The 15,578-nt window shown below is 54.1% G+C and overlaps 1 protein-coding gene across 1 annotated transcript in view; it reads left to right on the top strand.

Moving 5' to 3' along the window:
• Positions 1–2,792: 2,792 nt before the first annotated feature.
• LOC105813644 (RNA-binding protein Musashi homolog 2) overlaps positions 2,793–15,578 on the top strand; it is a gene marked incomplete at its 5' end in the record, with an annotated part of 75,483 nt that continues 62,697 nt past the window's right edge. Inside the window, one exon of the mRNA XM_012648406.1 lies at positions 2,793–2,875. Within this exon, the coding sequence (XP_012503860.1) occupies positions 2,793–2,875 (83 nt within the window). The remainder of the gene's footprint in view (positions 2,876–15,578) is intronic.

Below are 15,578 nucleotides of genomic sequence, written 5' to 3'. Positions count from 1 at the left end.
CCCAGCAAGGCCCAGCACAGGTGCCAGCAGTAAGTGCAGAAGGAAGGGCCGAGTCAGTCTTGAGCGACTCAAGTGGACAGCAAGATGCTGAGACGCTGGAGGAGCAGAAGTGGCTCATTCAGCCGTTCACTCGGCACTTAGTATGTGTCGGGGGCCCTATTTCATCCCAGGCCCCAGCCCTGCCCTGGTGCAGGCATCCTGGCTTGAAGATACGCTAGCTGATTTCTGCGTCCTGTGTGGTGCCACCCCTCCCTCCCCTGGGGACCTTTGGAAGGGTGCTAGGTCTTAATCCCCTCCCCTTGGGGCCAGTTATGAGCTCTAGGAGGGGGGCAGGGGGAAGGGGATTGGCCAAAAAGATGCAGGTCCCTGGCTGTGTGTTCCAGGGGGTTCCTGCTGGGGTGGAAGGTTTAACCTAATGTTCTTAAAGCTCCTCCCCACCGAGCTTCCTAAAACGTACCCCAGTAGGGTGAACTGAACATGCTTGAGAAACTGCAAGTGCCTGAAGGAGGGCATGGGGCACAAACACCCCAAAGCCCAGAGAGAGGTGGCGTGGGGGCTGCTTCTGGATGGGGCTCGCGTCTAGCTCTGTAGTGACCAAGGCCAAGGAGAAGGAGCCACCAAAAGAGGGGATCAGACAGCTGTAGCTTTCTCTCTAGGAACCTGGTTTCAGGGGAGAGTGTAAACCTGCTAAAAGTTTCTCGTTGGGCCTCGTTTCTAACAACATATCATCACGTCTCATGCCTGCTTTGGGCCTCAGGGGCAACTGAGGACCCAGCTTTTATCAGGTGACACCAGGAGAAACTTGGCAGCTTTGATCCCCTACAGCAAACACTCGTGCCCCCCTTATGGTGGGTCTGACGTTGCCTGTGTGTTTGTAACAGGCTGAGCTGTGCACACCGCGAACGTTGGCCCAGAGTCTGGGAGGTGGCAGCAAGTGCCATATAATGAAGATCACGATTGCTATGGGGGAGGGGGTCCTAGCCCTCTGTTTCACTGGAAGCTGTTCAAGAGCGGGGAGTGGCTTTTTTATTCTCTTCCCAAAGAATCTTCTAGAGTAGACCCTGCAGGAGCTACGATACGGTAGTTCTGTGTCAGCTCCCTGTTCCCTGGTATTCCTTAGAAGACGATGGTGTCAGAGTTGGAGGTATAAGAGCCAGAGCCATAAGAGCCTGAGAAATTCTCTCTCCACCTTGGTTGGCGGGGACCCAAGTAGTCACGGAGCTTGAAAAGGAAACATCTGTATTTCACTCATTGACGGGAAATGGTAACTATCAAAATACAAGAACAGCCATTTGGTTTTTGTCTTCCCACTTGGTGCATCTGGCTTAGCGTTCAGCCAGGTTCATACCTCATACCTTTGGGGAGGAGAGTGTCATAGTTGGGGCTGCCATAACAAAGTACTATGGGTTAGAAACAACAGAAGTTTATCTCACAGTTCTGGAGGCTCGAAGTCGGAGATCAGGGTGCCAGCCTGATTGGTTCTGGGGAGGGCTCACTTCCTGGTTTATAGACAGCCACCTTCTTGTGGCTGGGAGAGAAAAGGCAAGCTCCGTAGTGCCTTCTGTCAGGGCACTAATCCCATTCACAAAGGCACCATCATTATGACCTAATCACCTCCCAAAGGCTCTACCTCCTAATATCATCACATTTAGGAGTTAGGATTTTAAGCTATGAATCTGGGGGAGTGAGGGACACAAACATTGAGGCCATAGCAGAGAGCCTCGTGACCCAAGGTGTGGGACCCGGCGTGCAGTCACACCACCTGGATTTGCAGGTGCAAAAGGTGAGGCTCAGAAAGGGGAAGGGGCTCCCCAGGGTTAAACATAAAGTAGATGCCAGTCAGAACTGGAACCCAAGTCTCCCGCCTCCCCGTCGGAGCATCCGCACCCACGCGCTGTGCTCCCTGGCCATGTTAGCGCTGACATTGCAGCTGCCTGCCTTCCAGCCGAGGTGGGTGCCTCCCTGCGTGGGGCCGTGTGCAAAGCAGGACTTGCAGAGTGGGGTCACAGATGGGGCCGCATGCTGGAAACACTGTCGGGGGCGGGAGGAGAAGAAAGAAAGGGGCAGGAGGGTGGGGAGAGAAACTCAGGATGCTGAGCAGCAGTCGGTCGCCTGCCAAAATTCTTCAGTGCGGCTCGTCTGGCAAAGCCAGTCTCCAGCCGAGTAAATACAGCGGATGGCTGACGGGCTGACAGCAGGCATCAAACGGTCCTAAACTGCCCTGAATCCGCAGCGCTTTTGAAGCAGCAGTAGAAAAAGGATGCCCGCGCAGAACAGAGGCCTAAAACTTTTTAATAGTTTCTTCCAGGCCTCAGGATGTCCTGATGAGGTATTAGAGGAAGTAATTCAGGAAGAAAAGGACAAATAACCGCCTCCGTCTGAAGGCCGACCCGAAGGCTGGCCGCTGCTGCGGGCAGAAAGGGCAAGCGTGGCCCCGCAGTGATCCGCGAGGCTGTCGCTAGCCCACCCGCCTGCCCCGGCACCGAGAGCCGTGGGGCGCTGACCCTTGTCAATATCAGACAAGTAAATTTCTTGTTTGCTTCGGGGCAAACGTAAACCACGCAGTGCCCGCTGCATGTGGGTAAAATCATTAACTTTTCCTCCCTGTTGGAAGGGTGCTCGGGACAGATTAGACATCATTGCCTTGGCCCCAAGGCCCTCCCAGGGATCCCCCGACCGCCCCCCAGACAGGAACCTGTCAGGACTGCAGGACGTCAGAGGAAACCGTGGGGGCCTGCCAGAACTGAACTCACCCCCCTCTCTCTGTTTTCTCTTTTCCGTTTTTCCTTTAGGGTTTGGCTTTGTCACTTTTGAGAATGAAGATGTTGTGGAGAAAGTCTGTGAGATTCATTTCCATGAAATCAATAATAAAATGGTAAGTCTGCAGGGGTTGCGCTGAAACGGGACGCCCCTTCCCCTGTGTGTATGCACCCCTGCCCTGCAGACTGCTTCAGCCGATCTGCGTGCCGAGTGGGCGGGGGCAGGCGCGGGACAGACTCAGGGTTCCGCCCTGTGAACGGGGGGGGCAGTTCTTGGGACAGGGGTTGACAAACTCTTTCTCTAAAGGGCCAAGTAGGAATGTTTTCTGCTTTGTGGGCCGCACAGCTGACTGCAGCTACTCAACTCTGCTGTTGTGTAGCGCAAAGGTGTCCCTAGACAATGCGTACGTGAGTGAGTGGGCTGCGTTTCGGTAAAGTTGTATTTATGGACACTAAAATTTGAATTTCATGTCATTTTCATGTGTCATAAGATATTATTAATTTTTTAACCATTTAAAAATGTAAAAATCATTCTTAACTCTTGGACTTTACAGAAACAGGCAGGGGGGGCAGAGTTGGCACATGGGTTGTAATTTGCCAACCCCTGGTTTAGGATGTGATTTTGCTGTTTGGCTTTTGGAGGGTATGTCCTAGATGTGAAGTTGACCGCACCAAACCATTTCTCTCTTGGGCCCTGCTGGGTAATTAACATCCCCCCTCCCCCCACCAGCTTGCGATCAGTTCATCTTTACCCTCATAATCAGCTGCTTTCTGCCCTCCCTTTTGGTTCTTTAAAGTTCTTTTCTGCTGCGGCAGCCTCAAGAGGAAGGGAGGTTGGGTTACGGGAGGTGTGGGAGCCAGGTAGGTCTCCCAGAGGAATGGCCACCAGAGGGTGCCAGACCATGCGCATCCTCCAAGACTCAAATTCCTTCCTTCAAACTGAGTAGTGGGGTGAGAAACCCATTTTTTGTTGGTTCTAGAATAATGGGAGCACAGCAGGTGTTTCTGGGGCCATCAGCAGGTCCTTTGGAGCAAAAACATTTTGGTTGGCCAGCGAAGCCTCCAGCCTCAAGAGAAGAGAGAGGGCAAATTTGTGTTTCAACTGCAGCTGTAACTTTGATATTTTCTTCCTTTTGTCAAAACATTCTTTGCTTCTGAAACATGCATTCAGATATGCACAGTATATTGGTCTGATATGTGTTCACCAACTTTAAATTCAATAATAGAGCTTTTAGTGTGGATAAGATCAAAGCAATCTGCTTAGCATGTGGTGCTACAGGCCTGATTCAATATTTGACTTGCTAATTTTTTCCCAGGGCACTAAAATAATATTGTTCATATTGTTCCTAGCCATCATATGCATCTGAAATGAAAATACTCCTTCTTTGCATACTGTATGTTGGAGGCATCAGCTCAGGCATTAAAATGGTACCAGGGACGTAAGTGTGTAGGAATAACACAGTGCCCCTTTAGGCTTTCTCTGCCCCCCAGACGTTGGTGCCTTCCAATTGGTACTTCTTTCTCTCGGCAGGTTACTAGTTGCTATTTTTAAAACTAGAAAGACAGAGGACTTAAATGAAACCTGGGTCCGGTGCCCGGATGCCTTGTTTATCCTAGCCAGAGTGTGCCGTTGACAAACTCTTGAAGGCTGCTGGCAGCGAGGAACAGAAGAGGCAGCAGAAAGCGCTGGCAGACGCCAGTCCTGTCCTGCCAGGACTTAACGGTTCATCAGGAAAGGCCCGATGCAGACCGACAAGAGACCGCTGGCTCCACGTGCCTCCTCGAATGCACGTGTGTAGCACTTTACTACTGACAGGCTTTGAAACAAGCATGAGACACAGGTGCAGAAGGGCTTCAGCCACCTCGCCATTCCAGTGGGGAAACTGAGGCCCAGGGGATAGGCCCCAGGGCTACCCAGATCGTGAAGGAGCATAGGCCTTGAGCTTACTGGTGCCAGATGACCTGTGTAGACAGTTGTTTGAGGGTATGGGAGGGGGAATGCCCAGAAGGCCCAGGGAGCAATCAGAGGTAGAATTTCAGTCACGGAAAGAGTGCGTATAGGCCGGCTTGACAACGGAGACATTTGCAACCATGTCTCCAGTTGTCTCACCTTTATCCCCTCCTCCACCTAGGTAGAGGTTGACGATGTCAGGTGCAGGTAACTGGGTTTGTACCAAAAGAGTATCTGTTTTCTTTTCAGCTTGGGGCTAGTACTTGTTCTTTAAGACACTAGCAAGAATGGAAGTAGACAAGGAAGAAAAAGAGGTGGGAGTGAGTGGTTAGGGTCACCGGCTTTGGAGGTGCTGGTCCAGGTTCCCAGCTCAGCCCCAGCAGTTGTGAGCTCCACAGGGAGGAATTTAGAGGCACGGGGAGAGGACTTTGAAGTAGGTCACTGGGCCATACTGAGCTCCAGGAAGACAGGGCTGGTCACGGTAGCACCTCACTGGGTTGTTGGAGATGGGGCGAGATACCAGGACCAAGGGCTTATTAGCATGGCGCCGGCCGTGGGGCGCGGTCTTGATAAACGTGAGCTCTTGCCATCGTCTGTGTCGCCCGTGTCATCGTTGTTGAAAGATCCTCCTCTAGCCAGCTCCCCTCCTCTGAAGAAGAATGGAATTTAAAGGGTGTTGGTAGAGGAGCCCAAATCCTGCATTGCTTTGGATTCTGTAATACTGCTTTCTACTTCTGAGGCCCAAAGAAAAGGAAATGAATTTAAACTGTGCTATGAATAGAATTCAAATGAGCGATCCAGAAAGACTCTGAAAACTCAGGGACTGCCAAGCAGGAGCACGGCGGTTGTTAGAATGCACACAGGAGTGTTTTGTAAACTGAACTGCGCTGCGAAACTGCAGGCCGATCTCCTCGAACCCCGGCAGTCTCCTGGGATTCGGCAGGAACCGGCAGATAGCTGCGGTGCCCCCTGTACATGCTGGAGCTGCAGTTCTCTCCTGTTTGCAGATAAGAAAGGTCTTCCCGCCGATTAGTCACGGAGATAGGACTTGAATCCAGTCTCCTGATTTAACCTTGTGTGCCTGGCACTTAGTAGCACCTATGTAAATAATTGTGGACTGAATAAAGGGCTTCCTGAGGGACCACGTGACTGTGAGGCACATCATCGTTCCCAAAGCCGTTTCCCATCTAATTTGGTTGGTGAGACTCCTGGCATTTTAAAAAATGAGGGTTCTTCTCTGCCATGCAGGAGAGCCAGCTGCAGGCAGGAGTGCTTCTGCCTGCAGGGGCCAGGATGGCTGCCTTCTTCTGGAACCAGGGATCACAGGAACCCCCCAACACACACACACTCCCGATTACAGGCCCTGACTTAAGGAGGTGCTCTCCCGGGTGGTGGCAGGGGGAGTGACACCCTCTCACACAGAGATTCCCCCAAAAACTGACATCTTTGGGTACAAACTACATCCTCTGCTAAGCACTGTATGCATCTTGTCTCATTTGATTATCACTTATACTCTGGTGTAGGTGCTAATCATTAGCCCCATTTTACAGATAGGCAAGGCGAGGCAGAGAGATGTTAGCAACTTGCCCAAGGTCGCACAGCAAGTGGCAGCCCCAGAATTCAAGCCCAGAAAGCTATACTGCATGGCTCAAGTTTGTACCCACTTCCTCTTTGGGCCTAAAGGGACTTTAAAGGTCATCTCGTGGGGGCTACGGGCCTTCCCAGGCCACTGACTGCCCCTTCCCAGTCAGCCATATTGTGGCCCATGTGGTTCCGTGTTCTCCTAAGGGCAGATTCCCAGCTAAGGAGAAGGGCCAAGCATGGGTTCAAGAGGTCCCAGTTGGCCACGGATCTCCAGGCCGCTTCCTCCGCTGCCGCAGAGGCAGTAAGTGATGGGCGATGGGTATGGGCCAGGAGCTGACACCCACGCAGGCTCAGGGCCACACCCACGCGAGCTCCAGGCCACAGTGAAATGCAAACGTGGCCCTTTATCAATGAACACACACTGATGCACACACAGAGCCACCTCGCGACCCTCCGGAGAGGGGCTCCTCTCTGGCCACTCTGCGAGCCCCAGCGTGGGCGCGGCTAATAACGCCTCCCACTGTGTCCCCCTGATTGAAGCAGCCCCCAAGCCGCAGGGACACTTGCTTGATTAGTCGCCAGAGCCCAGCCTGCAAGCAGCCTCCTGAGGAGCCAGGCAGCTGCGGGAAGGGAGGTGGGAATTGACAAAGAGCCAGTTTCCCTCCGGGTTTCCTCAGAGGCCTGGCGCAGCCCTCGCCTCAAAGTGATGTCGGGGAGGTGGCACCACCCTTGTTGGGTGAGAGCTGGGGGTACAGTTTGAAAGGTGCCTGGGACCAGGGCACCTAAGTAGTCCTTTTTCTTATTCCTTTAAGGTGATTGCATTTACAAAACTTTCCTAAGCAACTCGTGGGTACAGCTATTTTGGTTGTCCACTGTCTTGGAATGAAAGCAGGCCTGGACCCTGGTCATCCACGTGTGGTGCATGTGCCAGCAGCCTTGGCAGCCTTGGGGAGTGGGTTAGGAATGCAGAGTCTCGGGTCCCACCCCAGAACTACTGAACAGACTCTGCATGTTGACAAATCCCTGGTGATTTGTGTGGACATGAAAGTCTGAGAAGCACCAGATGAACATCACTGCTAATAGATAAAGCAGGAGTTGTGGGTCATAAATCCTCCATCCAGTGTGAGCAGGAAGGAGCCCGGGGGTGGAGCTGGGCCTGGCACCTGAGTCCCCAGACCGATCTGTGGTCTCGGCACCACCCCACCTCTCTTTATGGTCAGACGGACGCCAGATCTCCCAGAGGAAGCTTTCAGTGCCAGGGACCGCCCCCAGCACACCCCTCCCCTCCGAACTGTAGAAGATGTGGGAGGCGTGCATCATCTCCTCCTGAGTGAGGTGTGCATGTCCTTGTCCCCCAGTCAGGGCCTGCGGGGTCATTTAGAGGCAACGAGAGCTTTGGCCCCAAGCCCAAGTCCCAGGTCCATCACTGGTGATTCCGTGACCACAGGCGAGCGCCCCACCTCCCTGCACCTGTTTCCTCCTCTGTAAAATGGGAAGAATAGGGCTGATGCAAAGTCCTGGGAGGACTCCGCCTGTCTTGTTGCAGGGCATGTAATCTGGTAGCCGTGAAAGAATGAGCCCTTGGTAACTTCAGGTTTCCTCCACTTGGCCTAAGCCAGGGGCCAAAAAACTTTTCGTAAAGGCCAGATGGTTAAATATTTGAGCCTTTGGGACCCAAACGGTCTCTGTCCCAACCACTCAGCTCTGCCACTGTAGCACAAACACAGCCACAGGCGATATGTAAATGAATGGGCGTGGCTGTGTTCAAATAAAGCCTTATTTACAAAAACAGGCAGCAGCCCGACTTGGCCTGCAGGACTAATCTAGCGCAGAGTGGCCTGGTGGCCCGGTCGGGGTGCTGCTTGTCTCAGGGGCCCAGTGAAAGGCTGCTAGCCGAGTGTTAGCCACTTTCATTACTGAGTTAGTATTTTATTAGTCAGAGACAGAGTAGAAAGGAGATGCCCCAAACAGACACCAGGGTTTGGGATAAGGACCTGCAGAAAGTATCTGCCTTCATTCTTAGGAGGAGCCACCAGGTGGGGAAGGAAGAATGGTCAGAGCTGGTGCTGTCAACCCCAGAGGACTTCCTGGCAGAGGCTGCCTCAAGCCCTCACTGCTGAACACCCTGCAGTGAGCTGCCACTTCCTGGCTTTGTGACCTTGGGCAGGTTGCTGAACTTCCTTGCTTTGGCTCCGTAGTTCCCCCTTCTGTAAAACAGGCACCTACCTCGGAGAGTGCTGTGACTTAGAACTTGTAACGGGTTTGGAATAGAGCCAGGCCATAGCACGCTCTGTCAAAGTGACAGATCTTTTTACTGTCATCTTCATCATCATCATCATCATTCTTCATCATTTTATGGATCGAATAAGGTAATCTTCAGGGAAGGCGGTCCTTGACATGCTATAAGAGGTCGGTAAGATGCAAGTGCGCAGGGCCTGGGCAGGCCTGGGTCCCGAGTCTCCAAGACAAGGAGGGGAGCGTGGGAGTGCTGCTCTCAGTGCCTCTGGTTGGGGGTGGTCCTGGGAGAGAAGGGCACATCCTCCAGACACAACAGGACAGCCCAGACATGTGATTTTTGATTTTGATGTGATTTGTGCAAAGCTGGGACCCTTCCGCTGAATCATCCTTTGGGGAGGTTCTGAAAAACCCACTTCTAAGAGCACAGCCTGGCAGATCTCAGGCCTGCCACCCTTCAGCCCAGGGCACACCCGGAGGGTTGACCCTTAGAACAGGGGCATCTGGGGAGGGAGCAGCAGGAGGAGGAGAGGGGAGGTGAGTCCTGAGTCAGCCTCCCTGCGGTGCTGGAGTGTCCACCGAGGGCCCCAGGCTAGGCCAGCATGTGGCCCTGCCACCTGGCGGGGTGCTCGGCCAGGCTCACACCCCACTCCAGCTGCTCCTCCTCAGCCCTGCAGACTGAGAACTCAGGCGGGAACCAGCCCCAAAGTGGTGGTAGGGTGTATGTGTGTGTGGGGGGTGGGTAATGTGGGTGGAATTAACTAGGCTTCTGTATCCGCGATCCTATTTGTAGCATCACTCTTGCTCGTAAGCTAATTTTAGCCATCCATTCTGCTTCTGTTGCCATTTATAAAATGAGAATGTCAAATGCAATATTAAACAAGCAGAATGAAGGCAGAAAAGGAAATGCCAGAGCGGCATTTAATAAATGAATCTGGTGTTTACGTGGAGAGGGAGCGATCCTGCCCCCCACGCATCGCGCGTGCACATGCTGGTGTGTGCGGTCTGCGTCAGTGAGAGCGGAGCGATGTGCGTGCTGGGGGAGGCCCGGGGAGGAGGGAAAGGGGAGGCTGGGTGGTTTGGTGGCACATGTTCCTTGCTCTTTAGGCAGAAGTAATCTGGCCTGCAGGGAGTGGCCGTCTGCCCTTCATCTGGCCTCTGGCGAGGTCGTGCAGGGAGCAGGGGAGGGTGGTGTCCTCAGTGCGCTGCCCAGGGCCTCTGGGCTTTTCCACACATGCTGCTGCTGGCGTCACACACACACACACACACGCACACGCACACGCACACGCACACGCACACCCAGGGTGCAGGAGTGAGGGGGCATGGAGACCACTGCAGGGGGCTGGCCACCTCTTGTCTGCTCCTCCCCTGGGGCCTGGGACTTTCTTCCCTGGATCTTCCTCTGACCTCTCTTGGCCTGGGAGGCTTGAGCCAAGACTCAAACTGCACCTTTTATTTCATTTTCTCTCTCTTTTAAATAAATGAAGTTCGGCCCCGTGCAGGGCCTCTGACCAAGCCCACCCTGAGCTGGGGTAAGCATCGCCCAGCCTTGTGGCAGAATGTGGGCACCTGCTGGAGGCAGAGGTTTCTTTTCACTTTGAAATGCCCTTGCAGGTTCCCAGAAATGAAAAAGAGGACAGCTGCTGCTGCCACCATCAGCTTTTTCCCCCAAATAGCACAGCCTGGGAAGCTCGGCTTGCACACCTTGCTGAGCAAAGCAGGGAGATGGGGTGTGCCAGGCCGGCAGGTGGGGGTCAGGGAGAAAGGCACTGGGGTGTGCGGGAGTCTGCGCGCTGGGGAGGCAGCTGCTTTCTCTCTGCCTCTTTGCTCCCAGTCTTTAGGATTTGAGTGAACACAGATGTGAGCTGGCTTGAGCACCTTCAAAGGCACTCACCTGGGCTCCACGTGGAGAGGGTAAGGTGTGACTCAGCCAACTTCATCCAGTGCAGGCCCTTTATAGGATTAGCTCAGACAGCCCCTGGGGGGAGGCACTACTGTCACTCTGTGGTAGAGATGAGAAGATTGAGGTGTGAAGGAGGTAGTCAGCTGGTCTCAGCTCAGAGAGCCAGCAAGGGTGCAGCAGAGATTGAAAGCCAGGAGGCTGAGCCGCTAGGCTAGATGGCTGCAAAACAGACAAGACCCCCACCCTCTGCTCTGCGCGGGCTGGGAGGCTGTGGTTATTGGGGCCTGTTTCTCAGCGATGTTGGGGACCAGCCCCTCTCCACCCGTTGCCAAGATACCAGGCACCTCCGAGGACAGAACCACATCTCACCATATTCATCTGTGTCCACACCCAGCCCCTGCCTGGCAAATACTAGGTGCTTAATCTTACGGGTTTGTGACCTCCTTCACTTTGCCGTCACCGATTTTGATGAAACACTCAGCAGAGGAAACAGTGGATGATGTTGATTCTGGAAGCTGGAATGAGGAATGGCGTAGTGGTGGAACTAGCTCCTGCATGGGCCTTGGGGGCTGGGTGAAGGTGGCAGGTATCGGAGCAGGTCTGTGAGCATGGGGAGCAGGGGTCTTGAAGTTGGGGGACCTACGATTGGATCCTGGCTGTGTTCTGTGACCTTGGACAAGACATTCCTCGGAGCCTCAGTTTCCCTTTCCACCGTAACTGGGGGACTAGTGAGGCCATCTCACAGAGGAAACGAGGCCTTGATTCAGGGAAGGAGTTGAGAACAGTGGACATTTTTGAGGACGTCTGGGTGCCAGGCACTGTGTTTTATATCCATTATGTGTATATGTTATATGACGTATGAAAATATGCATTAGGTACATACACACATACACACGCACACACATGCGCGTGCACACACAGGGATGTTGTGACTGTGCCCAGCGCTCAACAAACATGTGCTCCTTCCTCCCCAGAGCATTCCTGCTCAGTGACGATTATAAATCCTACAGGACTCGCAGTGCCTTTTGCAAATGGGTCATAACAGGCATGTGTCCTTGAAGGTGGGCGTTCGTCTGGCTGCCTTCACCCTACCTAAGCAGGCATCTCCATGCACAGTAACCCCTTCCTCTGTGGACTCTATGGGGGGGCCCCGTATCCGTGAGGACCTCTTTACAATGGAACAGGACAAGTTATCATGTACAAGTGGGTCCTCTGCCACCTGGCCACGCACAAGGACGGTGCCTGATGACAATGTCTGGGCAAGGGAGGGGGAACAGAGCGCAGGACTCTCTTATGCTCACTTTCCAGTATCAACAGTGACCGGCCAGGAAGCCTGTCTGAGTTAGCAGAGGGCAGAAGGGCTTGCACCAGTGAGGGGAAGGAGCCTGCGGGAGGCTTAGGCACCCTCATTCCTGGCAGATTCAAGGGCCAGGTCTTCCCAGCGCAGCTGCCCGATGTCTGGGGTGCGGTTGCTGCCCCAGCCCCAGCCTACGATGGTGTCTCAGGCCTTGCCCTCACCCAGCCGTGCACTCACGCTGGTCGTGAACCCATCCTGCCTCTGGCCCTGGGTGAGAAGAGCAACTCGATGGGATCGCAATTCTGCAGCAGACGTTACAACTGAGAAGAAGCGGCCTGGCTCTCTGAAGTGACGCTCAGCACGGCCACCTCAAGCTCACCATGAACGAGAGCCGTGGGGCCTGCCCTCCTGGCCTCCCCTCCGCGGGTTATGTGTGTGCCACGCCCTCACCTCGGGCTCCCTAAGCCTTTCTTCAGCGCTCACTCAACAGCTGTCTCTTGGCAGTGTCATGGCCCTGCCCCCAGAAGGGCCCCACGCTGGTTTAATGTTCTGCTCTTTGTTGCTGTCCTGAAAATCATAATAATTGTTGAGCAAAAAGCCCCCAGCTTCCTTCTGTGGCGGGGCCTGCACATGCTGTAGCCCGTCCTGCCTGCGAGGCCGACGCGTGCCGGGCGCCACGCGGGTGCGCGGGAGTTGAGCCGAGACCCTGCTCTAGAGCTTGCCTTGTGTCTGTTTCCCTTGCTCTGCAAGTTGCTGGAGGGCCGGTCTCCTCTGAGTCTTGCTTATGAACAGGCAAGAGCCCTGCAAAAAGGGTCCTGCCTTCTGGGGAGTCTCTGGAAAGGCTTGTGTTGGCAGGAGAGCAGTGACCAGGAGGAAGAAGGGCTGTGGCCTCTGTATGGCAAAGGCCGTGCAGGATGTGCGTGTGGCGGGTGGTCTCCGGAGGTGGGCTCCCCGCTCCTGCCTCGGTGGTAAGATGTGTGTAGCTGTCTGGCAAGACCCTGAGTCATTCCACTTGTGTATCATCTCCCCTTCCCTGCACTGTCTCCCTGGACGGCACTCAGGGCCCAGTGGCCAGAGGAGATGGTCAACTTGGGGCTGTAGAAAAGCAGTGTTAGCCTCAAATCCACCAGAACCTGGCTGGGGAGGAGCTGCAGCTTCAGTCAGAAAGGAGGTCAAGCTGATCGGGGCCAGCCCAGTGTCAGGAAGGTCCATGGAGGGACAAGTGCCCACCCTGGAAGCTGCAAGATTTCCTCCCCCTGACCCCTTGCCTGCCGCGAGAGGCCCAGCCAGTCAGACGGTCAAGGTTGAGCTCTGAGCACTGGAGGATTTTATCCTTTGAAATAGGCCTCTCTCCCTGGAGGAGTAAATAGTCTCTACCACGGCCTGTTGGGAGTGAGAAGCTGCAAACACTGGCCTCTTCAGGCCAAACAGAGTTTCCTTGTCCAGGGTGGTACCTCAAGGCCGCAGGTACAGGGCTTGGGTTTCCCTCTGGCCCGCAAGGCTGCGTGCTGACTGGGGCTGTTTGTTTGGAGACGAGGGGAAAACAAAAGCCTTCTCATGTCCCAAAGCTTGGTGTACTCCTCAGACTGCCAGCCTCTGTCCCCAAAGATGCCAGAGCAGTGAACTTAACCTTTATAAGGGCTTCAGATCTGTTAGGCAGGAGCAGCCACTCAGAGTAGCTGCAGGGAAGCTATCCCCACAGAAACCCGAGCAGCCTGAAAGTCAGTGCTAAGCATTTCCCCCCAGGGAGAGGGGGTGGTGCAGGGCCTGCTCTCCTGGCTTGAGCTGTGGCTGTAGGCAGACTGGATTAAAATCCCAGCTCCACCACGTGTGTATCTGTCTGTGCCACAGGCTCGGTGTCTGAAGTCTGAGCCTCAGTTTTCTGTTCTGTACAATGGGCATATAGCTATACATGACATTGTTGGGTCCATTGACAAAAAAGGAATACGGAAGGCAGATTAAAGTATTGCATCAATGTTAAATGTCCTGAGATTGATTAACTCTGCTGTGATTACATAAAAAAATGCCTTGGGACCAGGTGCGGTGGCTCACGCCTGTAGTCTCAGCACTCTGGGAGGCCAAGACAGGAGGATTGCTTGAGACCAGGAGTTTGAGAGCAGCCTAACTAAGCAAGAGCAAGACCCTGTTTCTACAAAAAATAGAAAAATTAGCTGGATGTGGTGACACATGCCTGTAGTCCCCGCTATTCGGGAGGCTAAGGCAGGAGGATGGCTTGAGCCCAGGAGTTTGAGGTTGCTGTGAGCTATGATGATGCCACACACTCTAGCTGGGGTAACAGAGTGAGACTCTGTTTTTTTAAAAAAAAAGAAAATGCCCTCATATTTAAGAAATGCATATCATAACGTATGCACCTTACTCTCAAATGGAAAAAAATACATGCATACAGATACATTAATAGAATATGTGCAAATGATAAGGCAAAAGTGACAAAATGTTAGCAGTAGGTGACTACTGGTGAAAGATACACAGGTATTCCTTATGCTATCCTTGCAACTTTTTGGTAAATTTGAAATTATGTCTAAATAGAGAGTTAGAAACAAAAAACCTCCTTGCTGATTTGCTTAGGATGTCGTTGGGAGGAGCCCCCACCCCGGGCTGCAGCAGATACAGCAGCCCTAGTGAGCACGGGGCAGGCGCCCATCGGGCCTGTGGTTTGTCCTCTGGAGGAGCATGCTGCTGCCCAGTCGTCTGGGGCTAAAGAGGTTTCCAGCAGGTCGTTATTCCAAACCCAAAACTACGGGGACTACAAGGAGTCCACACCCTCTCCTCTAAGGCCAGTTTGTCCCACAAAGCAGCACATTGGGATAATGACATTTTAGAACAAATCCCACCTACTTTGGGGTGTGTGTGACACACCCTGGCATTCATCCCCTGTGTGGGGTCGTGCTGTGGCTTTCCTGGCTGCACACCTTGAAAACAGAGACCAGTCTTTCTGGCGTGAGCAGCTGGTCGCCAGTGGCCTCTGAAGCGTCCTACGAGCACACGCTGGAGTGGAATGTGTCCGCCCCTCCAGCAGGCTGCTCTTCAGTTGCTGTTTGAAACAGCAGCAGCCACTGTGCTGGTTGTCGGTGCAGAGACTCAGGGACTAGAACTTGGAGTCTTCGCCTCCTCCGGGTTGCACTCCCTCTAAGGCTGCCCCGGGAGAGCACTTGGGGAAGGAGCCTTTCCTTTGGGTGGGGGTGGTGGGGAGCCTTTACCATACACAGGGGTCTTAGGGGCTGGGGCTGAAACAGCCAGAGCAAGAGGCCCAGTCTCCGTAAGGGCCACCTCCGTTTTGTTTCTGTTGGCCGAGGAGCCAGGTGGGCCTCCGTGGGGTGGCAGTGGGAAGGGAGCTCTGTGCCCTGCCCCGAGGACCCAGCCAGCCAGGCGCCAGGGTGCAAGGAATGCCTCCCCTGCCCTGTCCACTCACTGCCATCCATGAACCTAAAGAGGTCACTCGTCTCCAAAGATTTTCCCTGCGGCCTAGGCCGCCCCCTCCTGTGCTCAAGCTTGGCTGGCCCGGAGTCTCCAGAGTGTGGTGGAAGTAACACCGGGAGTCCCAAGGCTGGGTTAGAAACAGCCTTGCAGCTTCTGCCTGAGTCTTGTGGAACGCTTGTGCTCGGGACGCTCCCTTTGGAACCCAGCCACCGTGCTGCCAGAAGCCCAAGCCTGTCCAGCGCGGGCTGCCTGCGCGTGAGTGAAGGAGCCCTCTCGGACTCCCAGCCCTGTCGAGGCTTTCTCTGGCTCCATCCCCAGCCACCATCTGACCGCAACGACATGAGAGACCACAAGCAAGAGCCCAGCTGAGCCCAGGCAACTCACAGAACCTTCAGGAAGAATGATAAATTG

The sequence above is a fragment of the Propithecus coquereli genome, unplaced genomic scaffold, assembly GCF_000956105.1.
Source record: "Propithecus coquereli isolate 6110/MARCELLA unplaced genomic scaffold, Pcoq_1.0 Scaffold285, whole genome shotgun sequence".
In the NCBI taxonomy this organism is placed as follows: Eukaryota; Metazoa; Chordata; class Mammalia; order Primates; family Indriidae; genus Propithecus; species Propithecus coquereli.
Note: the sequence above shows the minus strand (reverse complement) of the source record. Positions and strands in the feature narration are given on the sequence as shown.